This window comes from Centropristis striata, chromosome 5 (genome assembly GCF_030273125.1).
Source record: "Centropristis striata isolate RG_2023a ecotype Rhode Island chromosome 5, C.striata_1.0, whole genome shotgun sequence".
NCBI classification, from domain to species: domain Eukaryota; kingdom Metazoa; phylum Chordata; class Actinopteri; order Perciformes; family Serranidae; genus Centropristis; species Centropristis striata.
Genome location: NC_081521.1, coordinates 11,666,709 through 11,690,936, shown reverse-complemented (window position 1 = coordinate 11,690,936; position 24,228 = coordinate 11,666,709). Strand labels below are relative to the sequence as shown.

Here is a 24,228-nt window from a genome sequence, read left to right as displayed (position 1 = left end):
CTAAAACTGCCTGTAAAACCTCTGAGCAATTTTAAAATAAGCCTCTAAAACCTGAAGTTTTTCTGGAAATTCAACAGAAGTGTCAACGCTTCTACTAAATAATAGATTTTTCAACCTCTGTAGCAGATAGAAATGAAATTCAAAAAGTATTTGAGAGCTTATACAAATACTACAAAACGACGTATCTGCTTTCCAGGCTTCAATGGGTTAAGCAAGGTGTACTGTTGGGACATCCCTTACTTTTGCATGAAGGAGCTGGTTGTAACACAGACTATTATAATAGACACTACAGTGTTTCCTGGCTGTATGGGACGCAGCAACATTTTCTAAGAGCAGCAACAAGACCCAGCATTTGTGATAGTCACACTCTTAAGGCTGTGCAATTGGGCAATTAGTTGAAAGGGGTGTGTTAAAAAAAATAGCAGTGTGGCATTCAATCAGTGAGGTCATCAATTTTGTGAAAAAACAGGTGTGAATCAGGTGGCCCCCGCAAAGTCCCTCTGTTAAAAAAAAGGCATGTGCAGAAGAGGTTACAATCTGCCAAAGAACACATCAACTGGTCTACAGAGAAATGGATTAACATTTTGTGGACTGATGAGAGTAAAATTGTTCTTTTTGGGTCCGAGGGCCGCAGACAGTTTGTGAGACGAGCCCCAAACTGTGAATTCAAGCCACAGTACACAGTGAAGACATTCTCCTACTATAGTGTTGGGCCTATTTATCTCATACCAGGGATCAGTTTGCATATGTCAAAATACTTGAAGAGGTCATGTTGCCTTATGCTGAAGAGGACATGCCCTTGAAATGGGTGTTTCAACAAGACAATGACCCCAAACACACTAGTAAACCAGCAAAACCTTGGTTCCAAACCAACAACATTGATGTTATGGAGTGGACCTTAATCCAATTGAGAACTTGTGGGGTGACATCAAAAATGATGTTTCTGAAGCAAAACCAAGAAATGTAAATGAATTGTGGAATGTTGTTTAAGGATCTTGGAGTGGAATAACAGCTGAAAGGTGCCACAAGTTGGTTGACTCCATCCACACAGATGTGAAGAAGTTATAAAAAACTGTGGTCATACAACTAAATATTAGTTTAGTGATTCACAGGATTGCTAAATCCTAGAAACAAAAAAGTTTGTACAAAATAGCTTTGAGTTTGTAAAGTCAACGGCAGACACTGCTATTTTTTTTAAACACACCCCTTTCAACTAATTGCCCAATTGCACAGCCTTAAGAGCTGCATATCACGAATGCTGGGTCTGAATCTACTGCACCTACTGGTACCTTGTTACAGCATACTGCGTAATGTGCTATCTCACCAGTAGCATGCTAAGCAGAGATTCAAGCCCTTTCTTCCACATCAGTTTGATCCATTGAAAACAGTAGAAACAAAACTTTATTAACTGACGGCTAAGCATAATACGGACTGAAAGATAACGTTTCTGTGTTATTTAAGGTTACACTAGCAAGGCATTAGCATAACCTACAAAATACAATCTTGCACTAAACAAATACATACTTCCTACAGTACTGCACTAGTAATGGTAAATATCAGCCGTAAAGAGGGCAGTGACTTGCGTGCTTTGCCAATTGGGGGAGTCCAACTAGATTCTAGAGTGATTGGAGGTGTATCCAAATCCTCCTTGTGTTGATATTGCGCTGCTAGTTTTTAGTCTTGTGTGGTACTGTTGAATGTCCCATCTACTCTGTTCAATTATATTTTTGTTGCTGCCCTTAGTGGGGATGAAGTTTAGCCCCCTGTTCAGCAAAGTCAACTGTGAGTGAGTCAACTGAATTTTTTTTTGTTGCCAAAATTAAAACATATTTATTAGCTACATATAGAAATACCGTAGTGTCAGTCAAAGCTGTCTTCTCCATTTGGCCACAAGTGGAAAATGGAATGCCTTCATGATTACATCATCTTTATAATAAAATAAAAAAGGTTGAGAAGATAATTATTTTTAAAGTAGTTTGTTGAGGATTTATTCAATAGAGATCTAGTTGGAGGAGATGCTTCTCAGTATCTGTGTGGGAGGATATGCTAACAAAATTTTAAAAAAGCAAACATATATTTTATGTTTATTCTAAGAGTTTTATTGATTTAAAGTCTGACACACAGAGGCACAAGTCTCATACAGGTGATACCCATGATAACACCACCCTCCAGTGCTGACAGAGAGACATGTGATATTGGATAAAACCACTTCAGTACAATAATGTAAAACACACTTGATCACAAATAATAAAGTCTGCTATCTAATAAAGTCAGACGGCAAACACAAATGACATTATTCAAATTAAGAAAACACAAATTCAAAATGATTTATCTGGTCATACACATACTAAACACCTTAACCACAAGCCCAAAAATAATGTTAGACATGATAGAAGGACAGAATGACAAACAAGAATAATACATCATAACTTTGTTATATACAAAATAATAATATGAATATGCCTTTTTTTTTTTAATATTTCATGTTCCTTTAAAAACTGAAAATAAGACACAACTGGTACATGTTATATATATTTTTTCTGTCAAACAAATTATTAACTTTACCTGATAAAAATGTTTTATTGGGTTTTCATTACCTGAAATTGCTTAAATAATGTGAATATTAATACAAAATTTAAAAAATATATTTTTAAGGGAGTGGTTGGTCAATTGTTGCCATGGCAACTGCGAATAGTCAGATACAATCTATATTTTTCAAAATCAAATTCATATTACATAATCCATTCTGACCCAGTTACATCTTGTTCACCATTCAGAATCAGGAGGCCACCTGACTCGGCTAACTGAATGAAAATCTATACAAAAGTGAACCAACATACAACTGGGTGGAATATTACAATTACTTCTGATTTCCAACGGTGTAATTGGTACATTTTAATGTAGATAATACTTACAAAATAGCAGAAACTATTATATATATATAAAATCATAAAAAGTTCCAAACTCTGGAAACCCAGCCAGCCAGTCTCCCTGGTTGTTTCCTGGACCCTTAACCATTAGGATGCCCCAACTAGTTAATTAAAGGACTTGTTTGGAGAATTTTGCTTAAAATATGAAACAATTAGTCGATTCGTGGAGCCCTCTTATTGTGACATTCTCAGTTTCACATGTCCACAGAAAAAGGAAGTGCAGATCATGTATGTGGATTAAGTTTTTGCCATATAAATGTAGAAAGCTCCTTTTTCATAACTAAATACTAAATCATGCATTTTATTTAATGGCCCTAATATTATAATATTTGGAGCTGTAAAGTATCTTTGGTCATATGGCAACACCATTCAATAGAGGGATGCTGATCTTGACTTCAGTACCAGCACACTGTCAGAGGGTTAGCATCTGCTGCTGCTGTGCTAATGTTAACATATGCTGACAGTGACTTGGGCATGACAATGGAGCTCATAGTGTGAATATGTGTCATGTTGTCTGCATTGTAGAAGGAGAGCTTCTTGGCTGAGCAGTTTAGGTAAATCCCAATCTTCCGAGGTTTGACTTCAAATGGAACCTTTGTGGTTGAATTTGGACCACGGATGGCATATTTTTTGCGACCATATTTCAGGAAGTTATCTTTAATTCCTAGTTCCCAATAATCCCTGTGTCCAACCTCTATTTCCCAGTAATGCTGTCCTGAAGTGAATTTAGGATTTGTGTTGATTAATAATCCTTCACTTGAAGAAGGAGGGGTCATGGTTTGGCCAAATCCTCCCCCAGAACCAAAAGAAGCAGAACCAAACTGAGCAGAACCAAAACCACAAAGTGTGTGTTGGCTGGGTGTTGGGGCGGGACGAGAACCAAAGAGGGAACCTGATGTAGCTTGGTTGCTTCTGGAAGTATTAAACACACTCCGGCCATCACCAGACACTGAACCAAAGAGGGAACCTGATGTATCTTGGTTGCTTCTGGGAGTATTAAACACACACCGCCCATCACCAGACACTGAACCAAAGAGGGAACCTGATGTAGCTTGGTTGCTTCTGGGAGTATTAAACACACTCCGCCCATCACCAGACACTGAACCAAAGAGGGAACCTGATGTAGCTTGGTTGCTTCTGGGAGTATTAAACACACTCCGCCCATCACCAGACACTGAACCAAAGAGGGAACCTGATGTAGCTTGTTTGCTTCTGGGAGTATTAAACACACTCCGCCCATCACCAGACACAGTGATGTCTGTACTGTTGCTCTTCAGTGAGACCAGCTCAGCTCGGGGCTGGACCACCTGAAGCATCTCCTTCCACACAAAGAACTGCAGGTGGCTTTCATAAGGCCCCAAAGAGAGAGAGGTCTTCACCACTTGGAGATCATTTGCTTTGGGCCTCAATAACTGTTGTGAAGTCATCAAACTGTTAGCTTCAGTCCAGCTCTTTAAGAACTTCTCTGAGCCTTCAATTTTCAGAACTGATGTCAGTTTCACCTCCAGCTCTCTGCTCTGAGACAAAGCTGTTTCTAGAGCTTTTAAGCTCTCATTCATCTTCTCAACAGCATCTTCCTCTTTGTTTTTCAGCTCATTCTTTATCTCATCTTCTCTCTTTCTCAGAAGCTGGTGCATCTCCTCAAACTGCCTGTGGATTTGGGTCATCAGCTGCTGAGACTTCTCTTTGGTTTTTGTTATTTCTTCCCTCTGTGTGTTGGCTAGGCTCTCTGTAGCCAGGACATCACCAGCACAGCTCTGTACACCCTCCTGTAACTCCTGTCTCAGAGATGCAGCTGCTTCTTTGATTGGTTTAAACTTGTGTCCTTCATGTCTCTCCCCATCTCTGCATATGATACAAGCTAGCAGCTGATCTGTGACACAGAACAGTTTCAGCTTTTCGTCATGCTCTGTGCACAGCTCAGCCGCCTGTAAAAAAAAACCAAGACAATTATAGATAAATAAATACAACCGCTAAAGATAATGATACATTAAAAATGTGTAGGCTTATACAAACAGGAGGAAGTGACTGAAGACATTAGAAACAGACAATTCAATTATTTCTTCTGGGTTTAATAACATTTGTTGCCATCAGAGAGCAACAAGTTACTCTCCAGAGTGAGAGAGCTGCTTATTTATGGTTATTTTCGATAATTAACATCAACTCTTTACAACACCGTGACAGGATCAGGTCAGGATCTAATGGTTATTCACCTACAGTCAAATCATTTGTTTCATAGCCTAAACTACAGTGTCCTGACCTCCATCAGGTCTGTCATGACATTTTATTTTACTCTAAGTAAAACTCCAAAATACTCTGGATAGTCCTGTCAAGTGTGTTTTCACTTTATCTGATTTTTCTTACCCTGTTTAACTCGGCTGCAAGGCGGCAACCTCCAGGTCTGAGCAGGGAGGCAAACTACGAAGGGCCTTAAGCTGCATTTTACCAAAAATTCCAGCAGGGGGCGCTAAGTTTGGCTGCAGAAAAAATCTGTCCATTCATTTCAATGCAAAATGAGAAAACTTGTCACTTCATTAATTACCTTAGAAATTTATTTTAGGACAACACTATGGTCTCAATCACTAGTAAAGAATCTTCTTCAAGACAATTTGATGTTAATAGTTCAAATAATGGCCCCATTTAGAAGAAAATAGAAGATAAAGAATCATATGATTTGGGGCATGGCTAGCTTTGATTGACAGGTCACTAACAAGGCGAGCCGTCACCAGGAGAAAAGCAGAGCAATGCGTATCAACGGCAACGTGTCAATAAATTTATATATAACGTTATATAGATATAAAAAAGGACGTTTAGCGGTTTGGTCTCATAACTTTGACTCTTTCACTGTATTTTCATCGAATCGGAAACAAGATGGCGACAAGTGTAACACTGAACTCGATGCTTTCAACAGGCCACAAACCAATGGGTGACGTCACAGTGACTACTTCCATTATTTATATGCAGTCTATGGTTGAACTACACTTAACTACCATGAGAATGAGATTAGAATGAAGAATGAAGGCATTCAACTGTATCTGACTCATCAGATCGGAGTAGACTCATCAAGTCAACTCCCAAGTTATGGCTGATCACTTGTCCTCCCTGCACTTTCTTCTGAAGAAGTGAAGAAGAGGAGATGACAAGTCTACTCCTTCAACTGCATCACAACTTTAGATTTTTCCTACTTTTGTTGACAAGCAAGTGTGTTGCATGCATTTGGGGTTAGTGGTAGAAACCGCCCCAAAAATAAAAATAAAAAGTTAGTGTTACGTACAGTTGCCCATATAGTGGTAAAGTTAGGTATCTGTTCATTTAGTGTTGGTAATTACATCATGGGACCAACCCAAGAGCTGGTGGTATATTTAACTGATGTCACACAGTTTAAAGCAGGATGCTTCAGCCAGTTGATCAAGTGATGGACTACGACTGTGCAGTGCAATAACTTTCATGAGTGATCTGTGCATGAATAATACAGAGTGAGTATATACAGTGCATTGGTATTGCATGTGAAGCAAACCCGGAAAAGCCTGCAATTTTTCAAAAATCCAACAGGGATCGTCAACAGTGGTTGCAAAAGCACTCCGGTCCTATCCATCTCAATACAAATGACACTACTTCTCACTTGACTTATGACCTCAAAAAATTCTTGTGGCAACATTCTGGTCTCAATCCCTAGTTTTACATTTTCTTCAAGACAATATAATATTAATTGTGTGAATAATGGTCCAATTTAACACATCCTCCAGTCCCCCTTTTTAAAAAATGGGAACCACCACTCCACTGGCACTGTCCCAGACCTTCACGTGACACTGAAGAGGCGTGTAAACCATGACAGCCCAACAGTGTCCAGAGCCTTCAGCATCTCAGGGCGAATCTCATCCAACCCTGGCGCCTTGTTGTCGGGTAGCTTTTTGACTACCTCGGCGACTTCTGCAAGGGATACTGATGAGTCTTCAGACTCTTCCACAGAGGACGTGTTGGCTGGATTAAGGAGTTTTTTTTAAGTGCGTTTTCAACCGTCTGACGACATCCCCAGGTCAGATCACACACAGCTTGAGTGAAACCCTGCTTTCCCTTCCTGAGTCGCCAAACGGTTTTCCAGAACCTCTTTGAGCCGGACCGAAAGTCCTCCTCCATGGCCTTCTGGCCAAACGGTACCTGTCTGCTGCTTCTGGAGACCCTTCAGCCAACCAAGACTGAAAAGCCTCCTTCTTCAGCGGGTTCTTGGGTCGCAGCCACGACAGGCCCCAACGACCTTCAGACCTCAGCTCCTACCAGTCGCGTCAACAATTGAGGTTTTGAACATGGCCCATTCGGACTCCATGTCTCCAGCCTCACTCAGGATGCTGGAGAAATTCTTCAGAATTTCTGCAGACAGGGGCCTCTGCTAGACGTTCCAAGTTCACCCTCACTACATGCTTGGGTTTGCCAGTTTGACCCCCCACACCTGATCCAACTCACGACCAGATGGTGATCAGTTGACAGCTCTGCTCCTCTCTTCACCCGTGTGTCCAGAACAAGCGGCTGCAGATCTGACGATATGATAATAAAATCGATCATTGATCTTTGGCCTAGAGTGCTCTGGTACCAGGTACACTTATGAGCAACTCTATGTTCGAACATGGTGTTTGTTATGGACAAACAATGACTAGCACAGAAGTCCAATAACAAAACACCACTCGGGTTCAGATCGGGCAGGCCGTTCCTCCCGATCACCCCCCTCAAGGTACCATTATTGTTAGTCTCCCAGGAGAACTATAGAGTCCCCAGGTGGTACCCCTTCCACTTCCACAGCACTGCTTAGCCTCCCCAGGAAAGTCTACTCCAGGGTGCTGGAAAGGAGGCTCCTGCCGATTGTCGAACCTCAGATTCAGGAAGAACAATGCGGCTTTCGTCCTGGCCGTGGAACAATGGACCAGCTCTTTTCCAACCAGCTCTTTTTTTTTGGGAGTTTGCTCATCCATTCTACATGTGTTTTGTGGACTTGGAGAAGGCTTACAACCGTGTCCCCCTTGTGGGGGGTACTGCGGGAATATGGGGTACTGGGCTCGTTGCTACGAGCTATCTGGTCCCTATATAACCAAAGTGAGAGCTGTGTCCGCATAATCGGCACAACGTCAAACACGTTCCCAGTGGAAGTTGGCCTCTGCCAGGTTTGCCCCTTGTCTCCGATTCTGTTCATGGTTTTCATGGACAGGATCTCAAGGCGCAGCAGCTTTTGGTTTCATCAGACCGGGACCTCCAGTACTCATTGGGGCGGTTTGCAGTCGAGTGCGAATCGGTAGGGATCAGAATCAGCACCTCCAAGTCTGAGGCCATGGTTCTCTGCTGTAAAACGGTGGATTGCCCCCTCTGGGTGGGGAGAGAGCTACTGCCTCAAGAAAGGGAGTTCAAGTATCTCGGGGTCTTGTTCACGAGTGAGGGTAGAACGGAGCGTGAGATGAACAGGCGGTTTGGTGCGGTGTCAGCAGTGATGCGGGCGTTGTACCGGACCGTCGTGGTGAAAAAGGAGCTGAGCTGGAAGGTAAAGCTCTCGATTTACCGCTCTATCTATGTTCCAGCCCTCACCTATGGTCATGAGCTTTGGGTAGTTACCGAAAGAAGGAGATCGCGGATACAAGCGGCTGACATGAGCTTCCTCCGTAGGGTGGCTGGGCTCAGCCTTAGAGATAGGGTGAGGAGCTCAGACATCCGGAGGGAGCTTGGAGTAGAGCCGCTACTCGTTCGCGTTGAAAGGAGCCAGCTGAGGTGGTTTGGGCATCTGGTAAGGATGCCTCCCGGAGGCCTCCCGTTAGAGATGTTCCGGGCACGTTCAACTGGTAGGAGGCCCCGGGGAAGACACAGAACACGGTGGAGGGATTATATCTCTCGACTGGCCTGGGAACGCCTCGGGGTCCCCCAGGAGGAGCTGGACGTTGTGGCTGGGGAGAGGGACGTCTGGAATGCCCTGCTTAGCCTGCATTATTTATATAAAGTAGTTTATGGCCCTCGGCTCACCGGACTTGGACTCTGTCAGATTGAAACATCGAATATGGAGTTCACAACATGTCTTGTTATTTGAATTTAATTACAAAGTGGCAAATATCAAATATTGCTACCTGTACTCATTCTGAGGCTTTGATAACTAAGTGATAGAACATGGCCATGTGATTAATTTCTCTGTTTAAAATGATTGGAGTTTAAGAATGTAAGTCATATCACTCCTGATTATTGTTCATATTAGCTTTGGTAATATTAGGCACAATGCTGCATATGTGATAATTTATTTAGTTGTGTTTCGTCTTTCTTCCTGTTTAAGGGAAACCACACCCAGACAAGCAGCTGCTATTTTTGTATTAAACCCTTTTCTGCATATGTATACTTTTATAATTTTGCAATGTGTTTGTAGTCAATTGTACATGACATGTTAGAACAACGAATCCTGTATCAATTGCACTTCAATTCACTCTCATTTAATGTTGCATCATCCATTATTGTCACTCACTTCCTCATATGAAGTTGCATCATTCTTTATTTGTTTGTTTTGCAGTCCAGGGATCTGTTCCAAAAAGCAAATAAAACAATTTTATTTTGGTTACACAGCCTCTTTCTCAGCTTCCAGCTGAAGTTGCCATTGTAACTCAGCTTGAACTATGTTGAATTTCCTAAATATAATCGAATGAACTGAAAATGAGTCAAACTACCTATGATAAGCCTGGCTTATTGGGAAACTTGCATATGCAACTGTGATCCATGTAATCAACATGTAAATCAACAACTTCAGCTGCTGACATACAGGCTTAACATCTGATTTTGGACTTTGTGATGTTTTAATCAACATTTTATTAATGATTCATTCCATACCATGCTCTCATGACTTTGGAGTGGAATAATTTGAAAGCTGTCCTTAAAACAAGAACTTTATCATTATGTTGGAAATACTAGACATACTGACTAAAGCACAAAATGTTAAGTCAGTCCATTTACATGATGTATAGGCCTTTTTGCTGACATGAATAAATCATACATACACATATACAGCGCAAAGATATTTTGCGGTTCCGACGCTGCTTGCAGTTTAGTTTAAAAGTTGACCTTAGGCATAACATGTAATATATGACATAGCCAGACTACCAAAGTCCTATTCAGGATTCAGGCCTACATAAAAAAAAGTCTGCATCTGCCATGCGTAAAGCGGCCATAAACACATTATGTTGACTACATTTCCTTATCAATAACACTAACCTCTTTCTCGTGTCCGCGCTCTTTGTTTGTCTTCTCAGCTTCTTTTGCCCTTTCCGCGAGGTTTTTCAATATATAGCTGGTTGGAAGACATGTCCCTTCTGTTGCAACAGCTGTCCGGCACTGTGGACACTGGTGCTGTGAACTGAGAACATCTGTAATACAACCTCTGCAGAACGAGTGTCCGCAGGGAAGAGTCACTGGGTCAGTGAAGATAGTCAGACAGATAGGACAGGTCAGATCTTCAGAGTATAAAGCAGACGCCATGGTTTCTCTCTTTGCTCTGCCTCACTGATGACTTGGCTTTATATCTGAACCGTTAGTTTCACTTTCATGTGAAAGCCACCTCCCACTGAAACTGTCGTGGTTCCAAGTTTTAATAATTTGTCAGAACATGTTCGTCCCTTCATCACAACATTTCACTCTAGTGTTTTAGTTTTAAACCGTTATTTATTTAATTTAAGTATTTTTTCCAACTAAAACAGTAGAATCCTTCTTTTAAGTAATGCATGAGTAATAATAATCTAATATGTTCAGAAACACAACAGTTTAACAGTCACTACACTTTTACTCGTAGCTGTGTATTTTTACTGTGTGGTATTGCTACTTTTACAGAAACACATTGAAATAATGTAAAATGAAAAGAACTATACAACCTTAAAATATCAACAAATGTCAAAGAGATGGACATGTTTTCTGCATTTGTAATGGATGTTCAACACAAATCACTTTAAAAAGAAAAAAGCCAGATATTTTGGGTATGTTTGAGCTAATAAAGTTTTATTTTGTATGTTTTTGCCATATTATATTTTTATTCACTGACAATCTGCTTTTCACCAGCCCCATACAGCGGAGGTCTGGTGACACAAGACAACACCACCCTCCAGTGGTGACAGAGAGACATGTGATATCTCATACAGACAGCAGATAAAATGATCACAGATAATGAAGTCTGCTATCTAATGAAGGCAGAAGGCAAGCATAAACAACATTATTCAAATTGAGAAAACACAAATTCAAAATTATTTATCTGGTCATAAACATGCAATCACCTTAACTACAAGCCCAATAATGTAACATAAACAATGTTATACATGTTAGAAGGACAGACTGATAAACATAAATAATACACTGCAAAAAAGTCATATTTTTCATTACTTTGTTATATACAAAATAATAATATGAATAAAAATAAAAATAGGTTTTCTTGGAAATTGCCTATTTCTTTTTAGATATTTTACGTTCCTTTAAAAACTGAAAATATAACAAAACTGATACATGTTATAATATTATCCTGTTACACAAATTATTGACATAACCTGATAAAAATGTTTTATTAGATTTTCATTACATGAATTGCTTCATTAATCTGGATATTAATACAAATATTTATATTATATACATATTATACACATATTTTTAAGGGAGTTGTTGTTAAATTGTTGCCATTGGCAGCTGTGAAAAGTCATATACAATCTACATTTTCATGTTCTCACATTTTTCACCATTCAGAATCAGGAGGCCACCTGACTCGGCTAACTGAATCAAAATCTATACAAAATTGAACCAACATACAACTGGGGGGAATATCACAATTACTTCTGATTTCCAATGGTGTAATTGGTACATTTTAATCTAGATAATACTTACAAAATAACAGAAACTACTATATATATATATACAAAATCATAAAAAGTTCCAAACTCTGGAAACCCAGCCAGCCAGTCTCCCTGGTTGTTCCCTGGACCCTTAACCATTAGGATGCCCCAACTACTTAATTTAAGGATTTGTTTGGAGAATTTTGCTTGAATATGAAACAATTAGTCGATTCGTGGAGCCCTCTTATTGTGACATTCTCAGTGTCACATGTCCACAGAAAAACAAAGTGCAAACAGGATTTCCTGATCATGTATGTGGATTAAGTTTTTGCCATATAAATGTAGAAAGCTCCCTTTTCATAACTAAATAATAAATCATGTTTTTTATACAACTGCCTCATAGAACATGTAAAACTGTAAAGTATCTTTGGCCATATGGCAACACCATTCAATAGAGGGATGCTGATCTTGACTTCAGTACCAGCACACTGTCAGAGGGTTAGCATCTGCTGCTGCTGCGCTTCTAATCTTAACATATGCTGACAGTGACTTGGCCATGACAATGGAGCTCATAGTGTGAATATGTGTCATGTTGTCTGCATTGTAGAAGGAGAGCTTCTTGGCTGAGCAGTTTAGGTAAATCCCAATCTTCCGCGGTCTGTCTTCAAATGAAAGCTCTGTGTTGAAATTTAGATCACAGGTGGCATATTTTTGGCCATCATATTTCAGGAAGTTATCTTTAATTCCTAGTTCCCAATAATCCCTTTGTCCAACCTCTATTTCCCAGTAATGCTGCCTTGAAGTAAACTCAGGATTTGTGTTGATTAATAATCCTTCAATTGAAGAAGGAGCGGTCATGGTTTGGCTGAATCCTCCAAATCCACCAAAATTAAAACCTGTAGCTAAGGGGGTGACCAATCTTCCCCTAGAACCAAAACGAGAAGCAGCTTGTTTGCTGAATCCTGCTGCAGAAGCAAAAGCAGGAGCTTCGGCTGGGTGTGGGCTGGTTCCTCTGGCAGAAGTAAAACCATAGGAGTCACCTGATGTATCTTGGTTGCTTCTGGGAGTACAAAACACACTCCGCCCATCACCAGACACAGTGATGTCTGTACTGTTGCTCTTCAGTGAGACCAGCTCAGCTCGGGGCTGGACCACCTGAAGCATCTCCTTCCACACAAAGAACTGCAGGTGGCTTTCATAAGGCCCCAAAGAGAGAGAGGTCTTCACCACTTGGAGATCATTTGCTTTGGGCCTCAATAACTGTTGTGAAGTCATCAAGCTGCTAGCTTCAGTCCAGCTCTTTAAGAACTTCTCTGAGTCTTCAATTTTTAGAACTGATGTCAGTTTCACCTCCAGCTCTCTGCTCTGAGACAAAGCTGTTTCTAGAGCTTTTAAGCTCTCATTCATTTTCTCAACAGCATCTTCCTCTTTGTTTTTCAGCTCATTCTTTATCTCATCTTCTCTCTTTCTCAGAAACTGGTGCATCTCCTCAAACTGCCTGTGGATTTGGGTCATCAGCTGCTGAGACTTCTCTTTGGTTTGTCTTATTTCTTCCCTCTGTGTGTTGGCTAGGCTCTCTGTAGCCAGGACATCACCAGCACAGCTCTGTACACCCTCCTGTAACTCCTGTCTCAGAGATGCAGCTGCTTCTTTGATTGGTTTAAACTTGTGTCCTTCATGTCTCTCTCCATCTCTGCATATGATACAAGCTAGCAGCTGATCTGTGACGCAGAACAGTTTCAGCTTTTCGTCATGCTCTGGGCACAGCTCAGCCGCCTGTAAAAAACAAGACAATTATGGATTAATAAATACAACTGCTAAAGATAATGATACATTAAAAATGTGTAGGCTAATACAAAAAGGAGGTATTGACTGAAGACATTAGAAACATTATTATTTTCTATAATTAACATAAACTCTTTACAACACCATGACAGGATCAGGTCAGGATCTAATGGTTATTCACCTACAGTCAAATCATTTGTTTCATCACCTACATTACAGTGTCCTGCCTCCATCAGGTCTGTCGTGACATTTTTATTTTACTCTAAGTAAAACTCCAAAATACTCTGGATAGTCATAAATATATTTTTATGTCCTGTCAAGTGTGTTTTCACTTTATCTGATTTTTCTTACCCTGTTTAACTCAGGCGGCTACCTCCGGGTCTGAGCAGGGAGGCAAACTACGAAGGGCCTTAAGCTGCATTCTACCAAAAATTCCAGCAGGGGGCGCTAAGTTTGGCTGCAGAAAGATTTCTGTCCATTCATTTCAATGCAAAATGAGAAAACTTGTCACTTGATTTATTACCTCAGAAATGTATTTTAGGACAACACTATGGTCTCAATCACTAGTAAAGAATCTTCTTCAAGAGAATTTGATGTTAATAGTTCAAATAATGGCCCCATTTAGAAGAAAATAGAAGATAAAGAATTGTATGATTTGGGGCGTGGCTACCTTTGATTGACAGGTCACTAACAAGGTGAGCCGTCATCAGGAGAGAAGCAGAACAATGCGTATCCACGGCAACGTGTCAATAAATTTATATATAACGTTATATAGATATAAAAAAGGACTTTTAGCGGTTTGGTCTCATAACTTTGTCCCTTTCACTGTATTTTCACTTAATGACTTTGGTAATTAAAAATGTCTTGTTCAGTGTTTGGTTGGACAAACAGACACTCCAATGAGTCGCTGGTCAGTTTTCTAAGGTAAGTAACGTAAACTTTGTTTTTGTTTTTTTGCTAGCCAAAACTAACATCCCAGTTAATGCTCCAGTTAATGCTAACATGAATTAGCAGCAGCTTCTCTCAGTCAGGTTGAGGTGTAGAGAGGCTGTAGTCAGTGATCAGATCCCTCTCCTCCTCCACAGTCCAGATATGGTCTGCTCCCCGTATCGGAAACAAGATGGTGACACAAGATGGCGGCAAGTGTAACACTGAACTCGATGCTTCCAACGGGCCACAAACCAATGGGTGACGTCACGGTGACTACTTCCATTATTTATATGCAGTCTATGGTTGAACTACACTTAACTACCATGAGAATGAGATTAGAATGAAGAATGAAGGCATTAAACTGTATTCACAGACTTTGTCCTTTAGACCGAGCTTTCCCCCAAGCTTGGTGCTGTTTTAGATTGACACAACTGCTGTGTGGAAAGGAGAAGTGCTCTAAACACTAAAGTTGAGAGAGATACTTAATGAGGTAAGGGGGGTTTTCCACAGAAAGCAATGTGGTTTTGTGTCTTTAGTTGCCAGTGACCCAGACCCATGAGTGTTCTTCTTATAGGGTAGCCTGAAGGTTCACTATTTAAATTTCACTTTGAGAACGAGCTCATCAAGTCAACTGCCAAATTATGGCTGATCACTTGTCCTCCCTGCACTTTCTCCTGAAGAAGTGAAGAAGAGGAGATGACAAGTTTACTCCTTCAACTGCATCACAACTTTAGATTTTTCCTACTTTTGTTGATGAACAAGTGTGTTGCATGCATTTGGGGTTAGTGGTAGAAACCGGCCCAAAATTAAAAATTAAAAGTTAGTGTAACGTACAGTTGCCCATATAGTGGTAAAGTTAGGTATCTGTTCATTTAGTGTTGGTAATTACATCGTGGGAGCCAACCCAAGAGCTGGTGGTAAATTTAACTGATGTCACACAGTTTAAAGCAGGATGCTTCAATCGGTTGACCAAGTGATGGACTACGACTGTGCAGTGCAATAACTATCATGAGTGATCTGTGCATGAATGATACAGAGTGAGTATATACACTGCATTGGTATTGCATGTCAAGGTCAAGGTCACGTTTATTTATAGAGCACTTTATATACAACCAAGGTTGACCAAAGTGCTTTACATAACTGAATCACAACAAAAAATCCAATGCAATACAAGATACATAATTGAATAACAATAAACTCACAAAATAAAAATAAAAGACAATTTAATCTAATAATATATGAGATGAGATGTACAATACAGCACACAGAAACAACTTTCTTCTCATGCAGGTTCAAAAGCCTGGGAGAAAAAATGAGTCTTAAGAGAAGATTTAAAATTGTGCAATGTCTTTGACGACCGGATACGCAGCGGTAAACTGTTCCACAGCTTCGGGGCAGCCACTGCAAAAGAGCGATCGCCTTTTGTTTTTAGCCTGCATTTAGGCACATCCAGGTAGGACTCATTTGCAGACCTCAGAGCTCTGGTCGATCTGTGAACCTGTATCAGTTCGGTCAAATATGCTGGAGCCAATCCGTTTAAAATTTTAAAAACAAACATCAGGATTTTAAAACCTATTCTGAAACGGACAAGGAGCCAGTGTAGAGAGGCCAGAACTGGGGTTATGTGTTCCCGTTTCTTTGTGCCTGTTAAAAGACGCGCTGCAGCATTCTGTACGAGTTGTAGGCGTCGCAATGAGCACTGGTCTAGACCTACATACAGCGAGTTGCAAAAATCCAGCTTTGTAGAGATAAAAGCATGAATAACCTTCTCCAGGTCACTAGAAGAGAGGTACGGTATTACCCTGGCCAGAAGTCGCAGCTGGAAAAAGGCACTTTTGACCACATAGCCGATTTGCTTATCTAGTTTAAAATCACTGTCGAAAGTGACACCAAGGCTCTTAATGACAGAGCACTTTTTTGAATCAAATCAAATCAAGTTTATTTGTATAGCCCTTTACAGTAGCCAGAAGGTACCCAAAGTGCTTCACAGGAAATCCATAAAAACAATACATAACACATGCATAACATATAAGTACAAAATAAAAGTGCTGCAGTGCTGCAAGTTAGTACGAGCCATAGACCATAGCCATACATAGAAAGGAACAAACAAAATAAGTAGACCTAAGAAACAGAGTTGGCAGAATCAAATGCCAACCTAAAAAAGTGGGTCTTCAACTTTGATTTAAAAAGGCTGAGATCAGAAGTGAAACGAATGTCAGGGGGCAGTTTGTTCCACAGCCTTGGAGCAGCGACGGCAAAAGACCGATCGCCCCACTGTTTAAGCCGTGTCCTCGGGACCTCTAAGAGAAGTTGACCCGAAGAGCGCAGGGCTCTGCCACAATTGCGAACAGTTAAAATCTCTGACAGATAAGATGGGGCCAGTCCATTAACGGCCTGAAAAACAAATAACAAAAGTTTAAAATCAATTCTAAAACGGACTGGAAGCCAGTGGAGTGATGACAGCACAGGGGTAATGTGTTCCCGTCTCGATGTGCCTGTTAAAAATCGGGCAGCGGCGTTCTGTACTAGTTGAAGACGAGAGATGGAAGACTGGCTGAGGCCAACGTAGAGGGCATTGCAGTAATCGAGTCTCGAACTGATAAAAGCATGGATTGCCTTCTCGAGATCCGGCCGACTGAGGAAAGATTTAACTTTGGCCAAGAGACGGAGCTGAAAGAAGCTTGTGCTGACAACAGAACTAATCTGTTTGTCGAATTTGAGTCCATTGTCAAATATTACACCAAGGTTTTTAACATGTGATTTTAAAAAGGGGGCCAGAGTGCCAGAGTTTGTGGCGGAAACAATTGACGAAGATGGTGAACCAAACAAAATGCATTCTGTTTTGCTGTCGTTTAAATGCAAAAAGTTCTGTGCCAGCCACCGCTTTATGTCAGAAATGCAGTCCAGGAGCTTAGTGAATGCAGTGTTATCGTTAGGACACATGGGCAGATATATCTGCAAATCGTCTGCATAAAAGTGAAAAGACAAATTGTGTCGTTTTATAATTGATCCCAGAGGAAGCATGTACAAAGAAAACAGAATAGGGCCGAGAATTGAACCCTGTGGCACACCACAGGGCAGGGATGCGGCTGAGGAGCAGTGGTCGCCAATGACGACAGAGAAGCTCCTGTCTGCCAGGTATGACTTGAACCATTGAAGAGCAGTGCCACGGATACCAATGTGCTGCTCTAGGCGAGATACAAGGACTGCGTGGTCGACTGTATCGAAGGCCGCCGTGAGGTCCAGCAGCACCAGCACAGCAGGATTACCAGCGTCCACAGACAAAGAAATATCATTGTGCACCTTTAACAGTGCAGTCTCTGTGCTATGTCGGGATCTAAAACCAGACTGAAATTTTTCAAAGGTAGAATTGAGCTCCAAAAATGCCTGTAATTGAATAAAAACAACTTTTTCTAGAACCTTAGAAAGAAAAGGCAGGTGGGAGACGGGTCTAAAATTGGAGAGCACAGAGGGGTCAAGATGCGGCTTTTTTAAAAGGGGCCTAACCATGGCGTGTTTGAAGGCAGCTGGAACAGACCCTAGGCTAAGACAAGTGTTTATAAAAACAAGCAGACTTGACCCAACAGAACTCAAAACCTCCTTCAAAAACTTAGCTGGGATGATATCTAAAGGACAGTTAGTGGGTTTCATGCCACTAACCACCTTAGAAAGAGATGACAGTGAAATGTTCTCAAACTGCTCGAAAACAGCAGTCTGTGCCGGAGGAGCACAGACTTCAACAAGGGACAAGTTCAAGTTATAAATGGTTTGCCTAACAGATGCCACTTTATCAGTGAAAAAAGACATGAACTCCTCACAGGTTGCAGTGGAGGCATCAGACAGGACAGTGGGGCGTGGGTTAATGACAGAGTCAATAGTGCTAAATAGCAATCTGGGATGATGAGAGCTCTGAGCTATGATGGAGGACAGATATTTTGCCTTGGCTTCCTTTAGAGCTCTCTGGTAGGCAGCCAGACTGTCCCTTAAGCAACCCAGGGACACATGCAATTTGTCCTTCTTCCAGCGCCGTTCAGCCTGTCTGCAACGTTGTCTGAGCAGACGGGTGTGGTCGTTGAACCAGGGATCTGGCTTAGTTTTTGAGGATTTTTGCCGAAAAGGTGCAACAGAGTCAAGGATCGCAGAACATGTTGAGTGGAAGGTGGAGAGTAGGTTGTCTGGACAAAGGGGAGGAACCAGCCCACAGTCATCAAGCAGCTGAGAGTCCCTGAAGGCAGCAGCAAACTCCCCGGCTGTTGATGGAGAGAAGATTCGGCGTCTGCGAACTGAGGAGACTGGCTTATTGGCAGATGGGGGGGCAGCAAAGTCAAAAACAACAGGGAGGTGATCCGAGATAGCAGTATCAACTATTTCTCTGAGGGAAACTGAGAGCCCATGAGAAATTACCAGGTCAAGGGTGTGTCCATGCTCATGTGTTGGTGCATTAACAGATTGAGTGAGATTAAAAGAATCTAAAAGGCCTTTGAATCCATTGGCCAGTTGATTTGCTGCACAACATACATGAACCCAAGGAGGGGGGGCTGAGCATCAGCACAGTCGCTGTAATGTTTATGACGCCCAAACACAATGACCTCTGTCTTGCTGTCATTCAGATTTAGGAAGCTGAGGCTCATCCAAGTCTTGATGTCAAGTAAAGATTGTACAGATTCTGTACTATGTCGAGGTCTAAAACCAGACTGGAACTTTTCGCAAATGTCATTGTTTTCCAGAAATGATACCAGCTGGGTAGCCATTACTTTATCTAACACCTTGGACAGAAAGGGGAGTTTAGAGGTAGGCCGAAAATTAGCAAGGATGGATGGGTCAAGGCTAGGTTTTTTGATAAGTGGCTGCACTATGGCATGCTTAAAAGGAGCTGGAAAACAGGCTGAGCTAAAACAAGCATGAAACAGTAATAAAATGAATGAGCCCACAGAATTAAAAACCTTTTTTAGGAGACGAGGGGGAAAGCTATCAGAAGGGGAAGTTGTGGGGCGTAGTTTCTGCACTACATCCAACAGCTGAGACAGCGATAAAGGTTTAAACTGGTCAAAAACAGCAGGGCACATCGGGGAGCTGGAGGGGTCAGAGGCAACAAGAGGCGGTACTGATCGCAGAGCAGAGATTTTGTTGACAAAGAAATCAAGAAAACTGTTACAGAGAGCAGGTGATGACACAATGGGATCAGTGGTGCATGGGTTTACAAGAAAGTCCAGAACATTGAACAAAACCTTTGGCCTGTTGATGTTGTTTGAGACAAGGTTTGAGAGGTAACCTGCTTTGGCAGCTTTAACAGCATTCTGATATTCCAAAAGACAGTCCTGCATTATTCCACGAGATATGTGTAGCTTATCCTTCTTCCACCTCCTTTCAGCACGCCTACATGAGCGCCTGAGAGCTCGGATAGAGTCATTTATCCACGGTTCAGAAAGGGCCTTGACGGATTTTTTCCTCATAGGGGCGATAGATTCAAGGATGCTAGTACATTTTGAGTCAAAAATAGCTAAAAGCTCTTCAGTCCTTTTTCATGTGTTGGGCCAGAAATCCACTGGGTCAGGTTAAAAGAGTCGATCAGAGATAGGAAGTCCTTTACCAGAGGTTTGGTCTCACAACACACATGGATGTTCAGATCACCTTGAATTAAAACATGTTCATAGTCAACCATAACACCAGAGAGGAAACTTTCAAAATCCTGTATGAACTCCTTATTATGTTTCGGAGGACGGTACACCACTGCAAACAACATGGGAGGAGAACAATTAAGTTCAAAAAGCTGCAGCTCAAAACTGGCAAATGTGACGGATGGAATCTGCCGACAGTGGAAACAGGATTTATATACACAAGCTACTCCACCACCCTTCCCAGTGGTCCGCGGAGAGCTAAGAAAAGTACAGCCAGGAGGGAGAATTTCTGAGAAGGCTATGGACTCACATGCATGTGAAGCAAACTCGGAAAAGCCTGTCATTTTTCAAAAATCCAACAGGGATTGCCAACAGTGGTTGTTAAAGCACTCCGGTCCTATCCATCTCAATACAAATGACACTACTTCTCACTTGACTTATGACCTCAAAAAATTCTCTTGGCAACATTCTGGTCTCAATCCCTAGTTTTATGATGGTAATTGTGTAAATAATGGTCCAATTTAAAGAGAAAATAGATGTTAAAGCAGGGTATGAATTGGGGCGTGGCCACCTTTGATTGACAGGTTGCTAATGAGGCAAGCCGTCATCAGGAGAGAAGCAGAAGAATGTATCCACGGCAACGTGTACATCTAAATACCCATGAACCTGTATGTGGTTGTCGTGTGTTTTCAATTCCTGAAAGTTTATTTGAACATTTGGTCATTTAAAATGTCTTGTTCAGAGTCAGCTATTGAATTTTTTATGTACATTTTGTTTTAGTGTTAACAGTTTATTTTTAGATAAAGCAAGATGGCCATAACAGTGAAGTCGATGCCACAATCGGGCAGTCCACAAACCAATGGGTGGCATCACGGTGACCACTTCCATTATTTATATAAAGTCTATGGTTGCCCATGTACTCTAGTTTATGGCCCTCGGCTCACCGGACTTGGACTCTGTCAGATTGAAATATCGAATATCGGGTTCACAACATGTCTTGTTATTTGAATTTAATTACAAAGTGGCAAATATCAAATATTGCTAGCTGTACTCATTCTGAGGCTTTGATAACTAAGTGATAGAACATAGCCATGTGATTAATTTCTCTGTTTAAAATTATTGGAGTTTAAGAATGCAAGTCATATCACTCCTGAGTATTGTTCATATTAGCTTTGGTAATATTAGGCACATTGCTGCATATGTGATAATTCATTTAGTTGTGTTTCGTCTTTCTTCCTGTTTAAGGGAAACCACACCCAGACAAGCAGCTGCTATTTCATAACCACATACACACCTCACTCACTCATAGACTGCCACACTTGTATACTTTTATAATTTTGCAATGTGTTTGTAGTCAATTGTACATGACATGTTAGAGCAACGAATCCTGTATTAATTGCACTTCAATTCACTCTCATTTAATGTTGCATCATCCATTATTGTCACTCACTTCCTCATTTGACAACATTTTATTGATGATTCGTTCCATACCATGCTCTCATGAATTTGGAGTTAATAATTTGAAAGCTGTCCTTAAAACAAGAACTTTATCATTATGTTGGAAATACTAGACATACTGACTAATGCACAAAATGTTAAGTCAGTCCATTTACGTGATGTTTAGGCCTTTTTGCTTACATGAATCATGCATACACTGTTTTTTCTCCAGCGCGAAGATATTTTTTGAGGAGAAATGACTGTTGCCAAACACAGACGCACTTTGGACGGCTGATAATGACGGTTCCGACGCCGCTTGCAGTTTAGTTTAAAAGTTGACCTTAGGAATAACATGTAATATATGACAAAGCCTGACTATAATAATAACAATAATTATAATAATACCCTGACAGATCACAAGGGACTACCAAAGTCCTATTCAGGATTCAGGCCTACATAAAAAAAAAAGTCTGCATCTGCCATGCGTAAAGCGGCCATAAACACATTACGTTGACTACATTTCCTTATCAATAACACTAACCTCTTTCTCGTGTCCGCGCTCTTTCTTTGTCTTCACAGCTTCTTTTGCCTTTTCCGCGAGGTTTTTCAATATATAGCTGGTTGGAAGACATGTCCCTTCTGTTGCAACAGAAGTCCGGCACTGTGGACACTGGTGCTGTGAACTGAGAACATCTGTAATACAACCTCTGCAGAAAGAGTGTCCACAGAGAAGAGTCACTGGGTCAGTGAAGATAGTCAGACAGATAGGACAGGTCAGATCTTCAGAGTATACAGCAGACGCCATGGTTTCTCTCTTTGCTCTGCCTCACTGATGACTTGGCTTTATATCCGAACCGTTAGTTTCACTTTCATGTGAAGCCACCTCCCACTGAAACTGTCGTGGTTCCAAGTTTTCATGATTACTCAGAACAAAATTTCACTCTAGTGGTCAGATGATATTAATTTACGGTCAATTTACTGTCAGAAGGTAGAATCCTTCTTTTAACAAATGCACAAGTAATTATAATATAAGTAGTATTTATTATACCTACCTACTTTTGCATAAGGACTTTTAACTGGGAATTTTTTACTATGTGGACTTGCTTCTTTTACAGGAAGACATTGAAATAATGTAAAATAAAAAGAGCTATATATATATATATATATATATATATATATATATATATATAAACTTGAAATGTCAACAAATTTCAAAGAGAAGGAGATGTTTCTCAGCACTTGTATGAGATGTTCAACAAAATCACTTTTTTAAAATTCAAAATCAATTGACACATCTTTTAAATATGTGTCATCCAATAACATTTTATTGTGTATGTTTGGTAACCATATAATATTTTCATTAACTGAATGTCTGCAGTTCACCAGCCTCATACAGTGGACGTCTGGTGACACATGATAACACCACCCTCCAGTGGTGACAGAGAGACATGGAATATCTCATACAGACAGCAGATTAAACCATTGCAATTACAAGCTAACACGCTAACAAACTACCCAAAGATGCTAACTTAAATTAGCATTCTGATTCATCTGCTAGTTGCAGATTTTGGTGAAAACAGACTCCTCATCTGAGTCTGGAGGCTCTGAGTCTTTGAGACAAAATACACCAGGCTCTGACACTTCTGATGTCATCTTGCACTGCTCTTTCACTGGTCAACCTTGTACGTGAGCAGCAGCAGTGGTGGAGGGGGCCTGAGGAAGATCCAGAAGAGAGGACAAGTAGCCCAGGAGATCCAGAAGAGAGAAGAGTAATCATGCTTCCAATGAAACTGCACATTACAAGTACACTTCCTAAATATTGATTGTGTGATAATCTGAGTATTTCAGGATGGCCTGGAACATCTTGACAGGTCATCTCTCCACCACCTCCTCCAGTCAAGGCCGGATTAAACATATGGGCAACTGGGCAATTGCCCAGAGGCCCACAACCTCTAAAGCAGCGGTTCCGAAACTTTTTCAGCCGTGCACCCCCCTTCTAGGTCAAAAGTTAATAAACATTCAACTTTGACCTGTTGGTGGCGCTAGAGCTCTTGAGCTAGAGTTGATACACAGTATCACCACTTGAACCCAAGTATGGGTGGTCTGCTGTTAAATTATTACAATATTGGGGAATTATTACATGATCAGGACTTGCGAAATGAAGGCTAACCTGATAATGTAATAACCTCCCATTAATGTTTTACTTTATTACATTATCGGTAAAAAAAAAAGTGTATTACATTATTGGGAAATGCACTTTATTACATTATCCGGAAGTTATTACATTATCAGGTTTTATTACATTTTCAATGGACTCAAGTGTAGATTTTTATTACATTATCGGGGTTATTACATTATCAGGAATTTATTACATCATCCGGTTCTACAAATATGGGAAAAATGTTTTAACAACAGATAGTTAGGGAGAATTGTTTTTTCTAAAGTCTGTTAAAACTGGATGAAATATTCCATATTTTAATATTTAGTCATTTGCTCTGTTGCCTGGATCATTGCCCATCTCAATATCCCAGACTATTGCCTATTGCCTTGTGCACCACCACCCCAATATACTGACATACTGGAGATGAGGACAGTTGAAGCACGACTCGTTAAGCTCCACTGTCACTCACTGGGTTCCTCGCTGACATGTTTTATGAAGCCTGCCTGCAACACACACACACACACACACACACACACACACACACACAC

General features: G+C 40.9%; 1 protein-coding gene across 1 annotated transcript; it reads right to left on the bottom strand.

Moving 5' to 3' along the window:
* Positions 1 to 2,203: 2,203 nt before the first annotated feature.
* Positions 2,204 to 22,383, bottom strand: LOC131971150 (uncharacterized). Its single transcript, XM_059332462.1, has 6 exons — positions 22,061 to 22,383; positions 12,226 to 13,525; positions 10,975 to 11,008; positions 10,155 to 10,434; positions 9,415 to 9,468; positions 2,204 to 4,858 (listed from the first exon to the last, which is right to left on the bottom strand). Exons 1-6 carry the CDS (start codon positions 22,322 to 22,324, stop codon positions 3,326 to 3,328), a joined length of 3,465 nt encoding a protein of 1,154 aa, XP_059188445.1. The 5' UTR covers positions 22,325 to 22,383; the 3' UTR covers positions 2,204 to 3,325.
* Between the last annotated feature and the right edge of the window lie 1,845 nt (positions 22,384 to 24,228).

What these genes read in the sequence shown, in the direction of transcription:
- LOC131971150 (XM_059332462.1), bottom strand. Translation starts at nt 22,324, where the DNA reads ATGGCGTCTGCTGTATACTCTGAAGATCTGACCTGTCCTATCTGTCTG. An exon ending in GGGCTGGTGAAAAGCAGATT is followed by an intron (nt 10,435 to 10,974) that starts GTCAGTGAATAA and finishes TCAGTGAGGCAG; the next exon opens with AGCAAAGAGAGAAACCATGG. An exon ending in AGCGCGGACACGAGAAAGAG is followed by an intron (nt 9,469 to 10,154) that starts GTTAGTGTTATT and finishes TTTTTGGAACAG; the next exon opens with ATCCCTGGACTGCAAAACAA.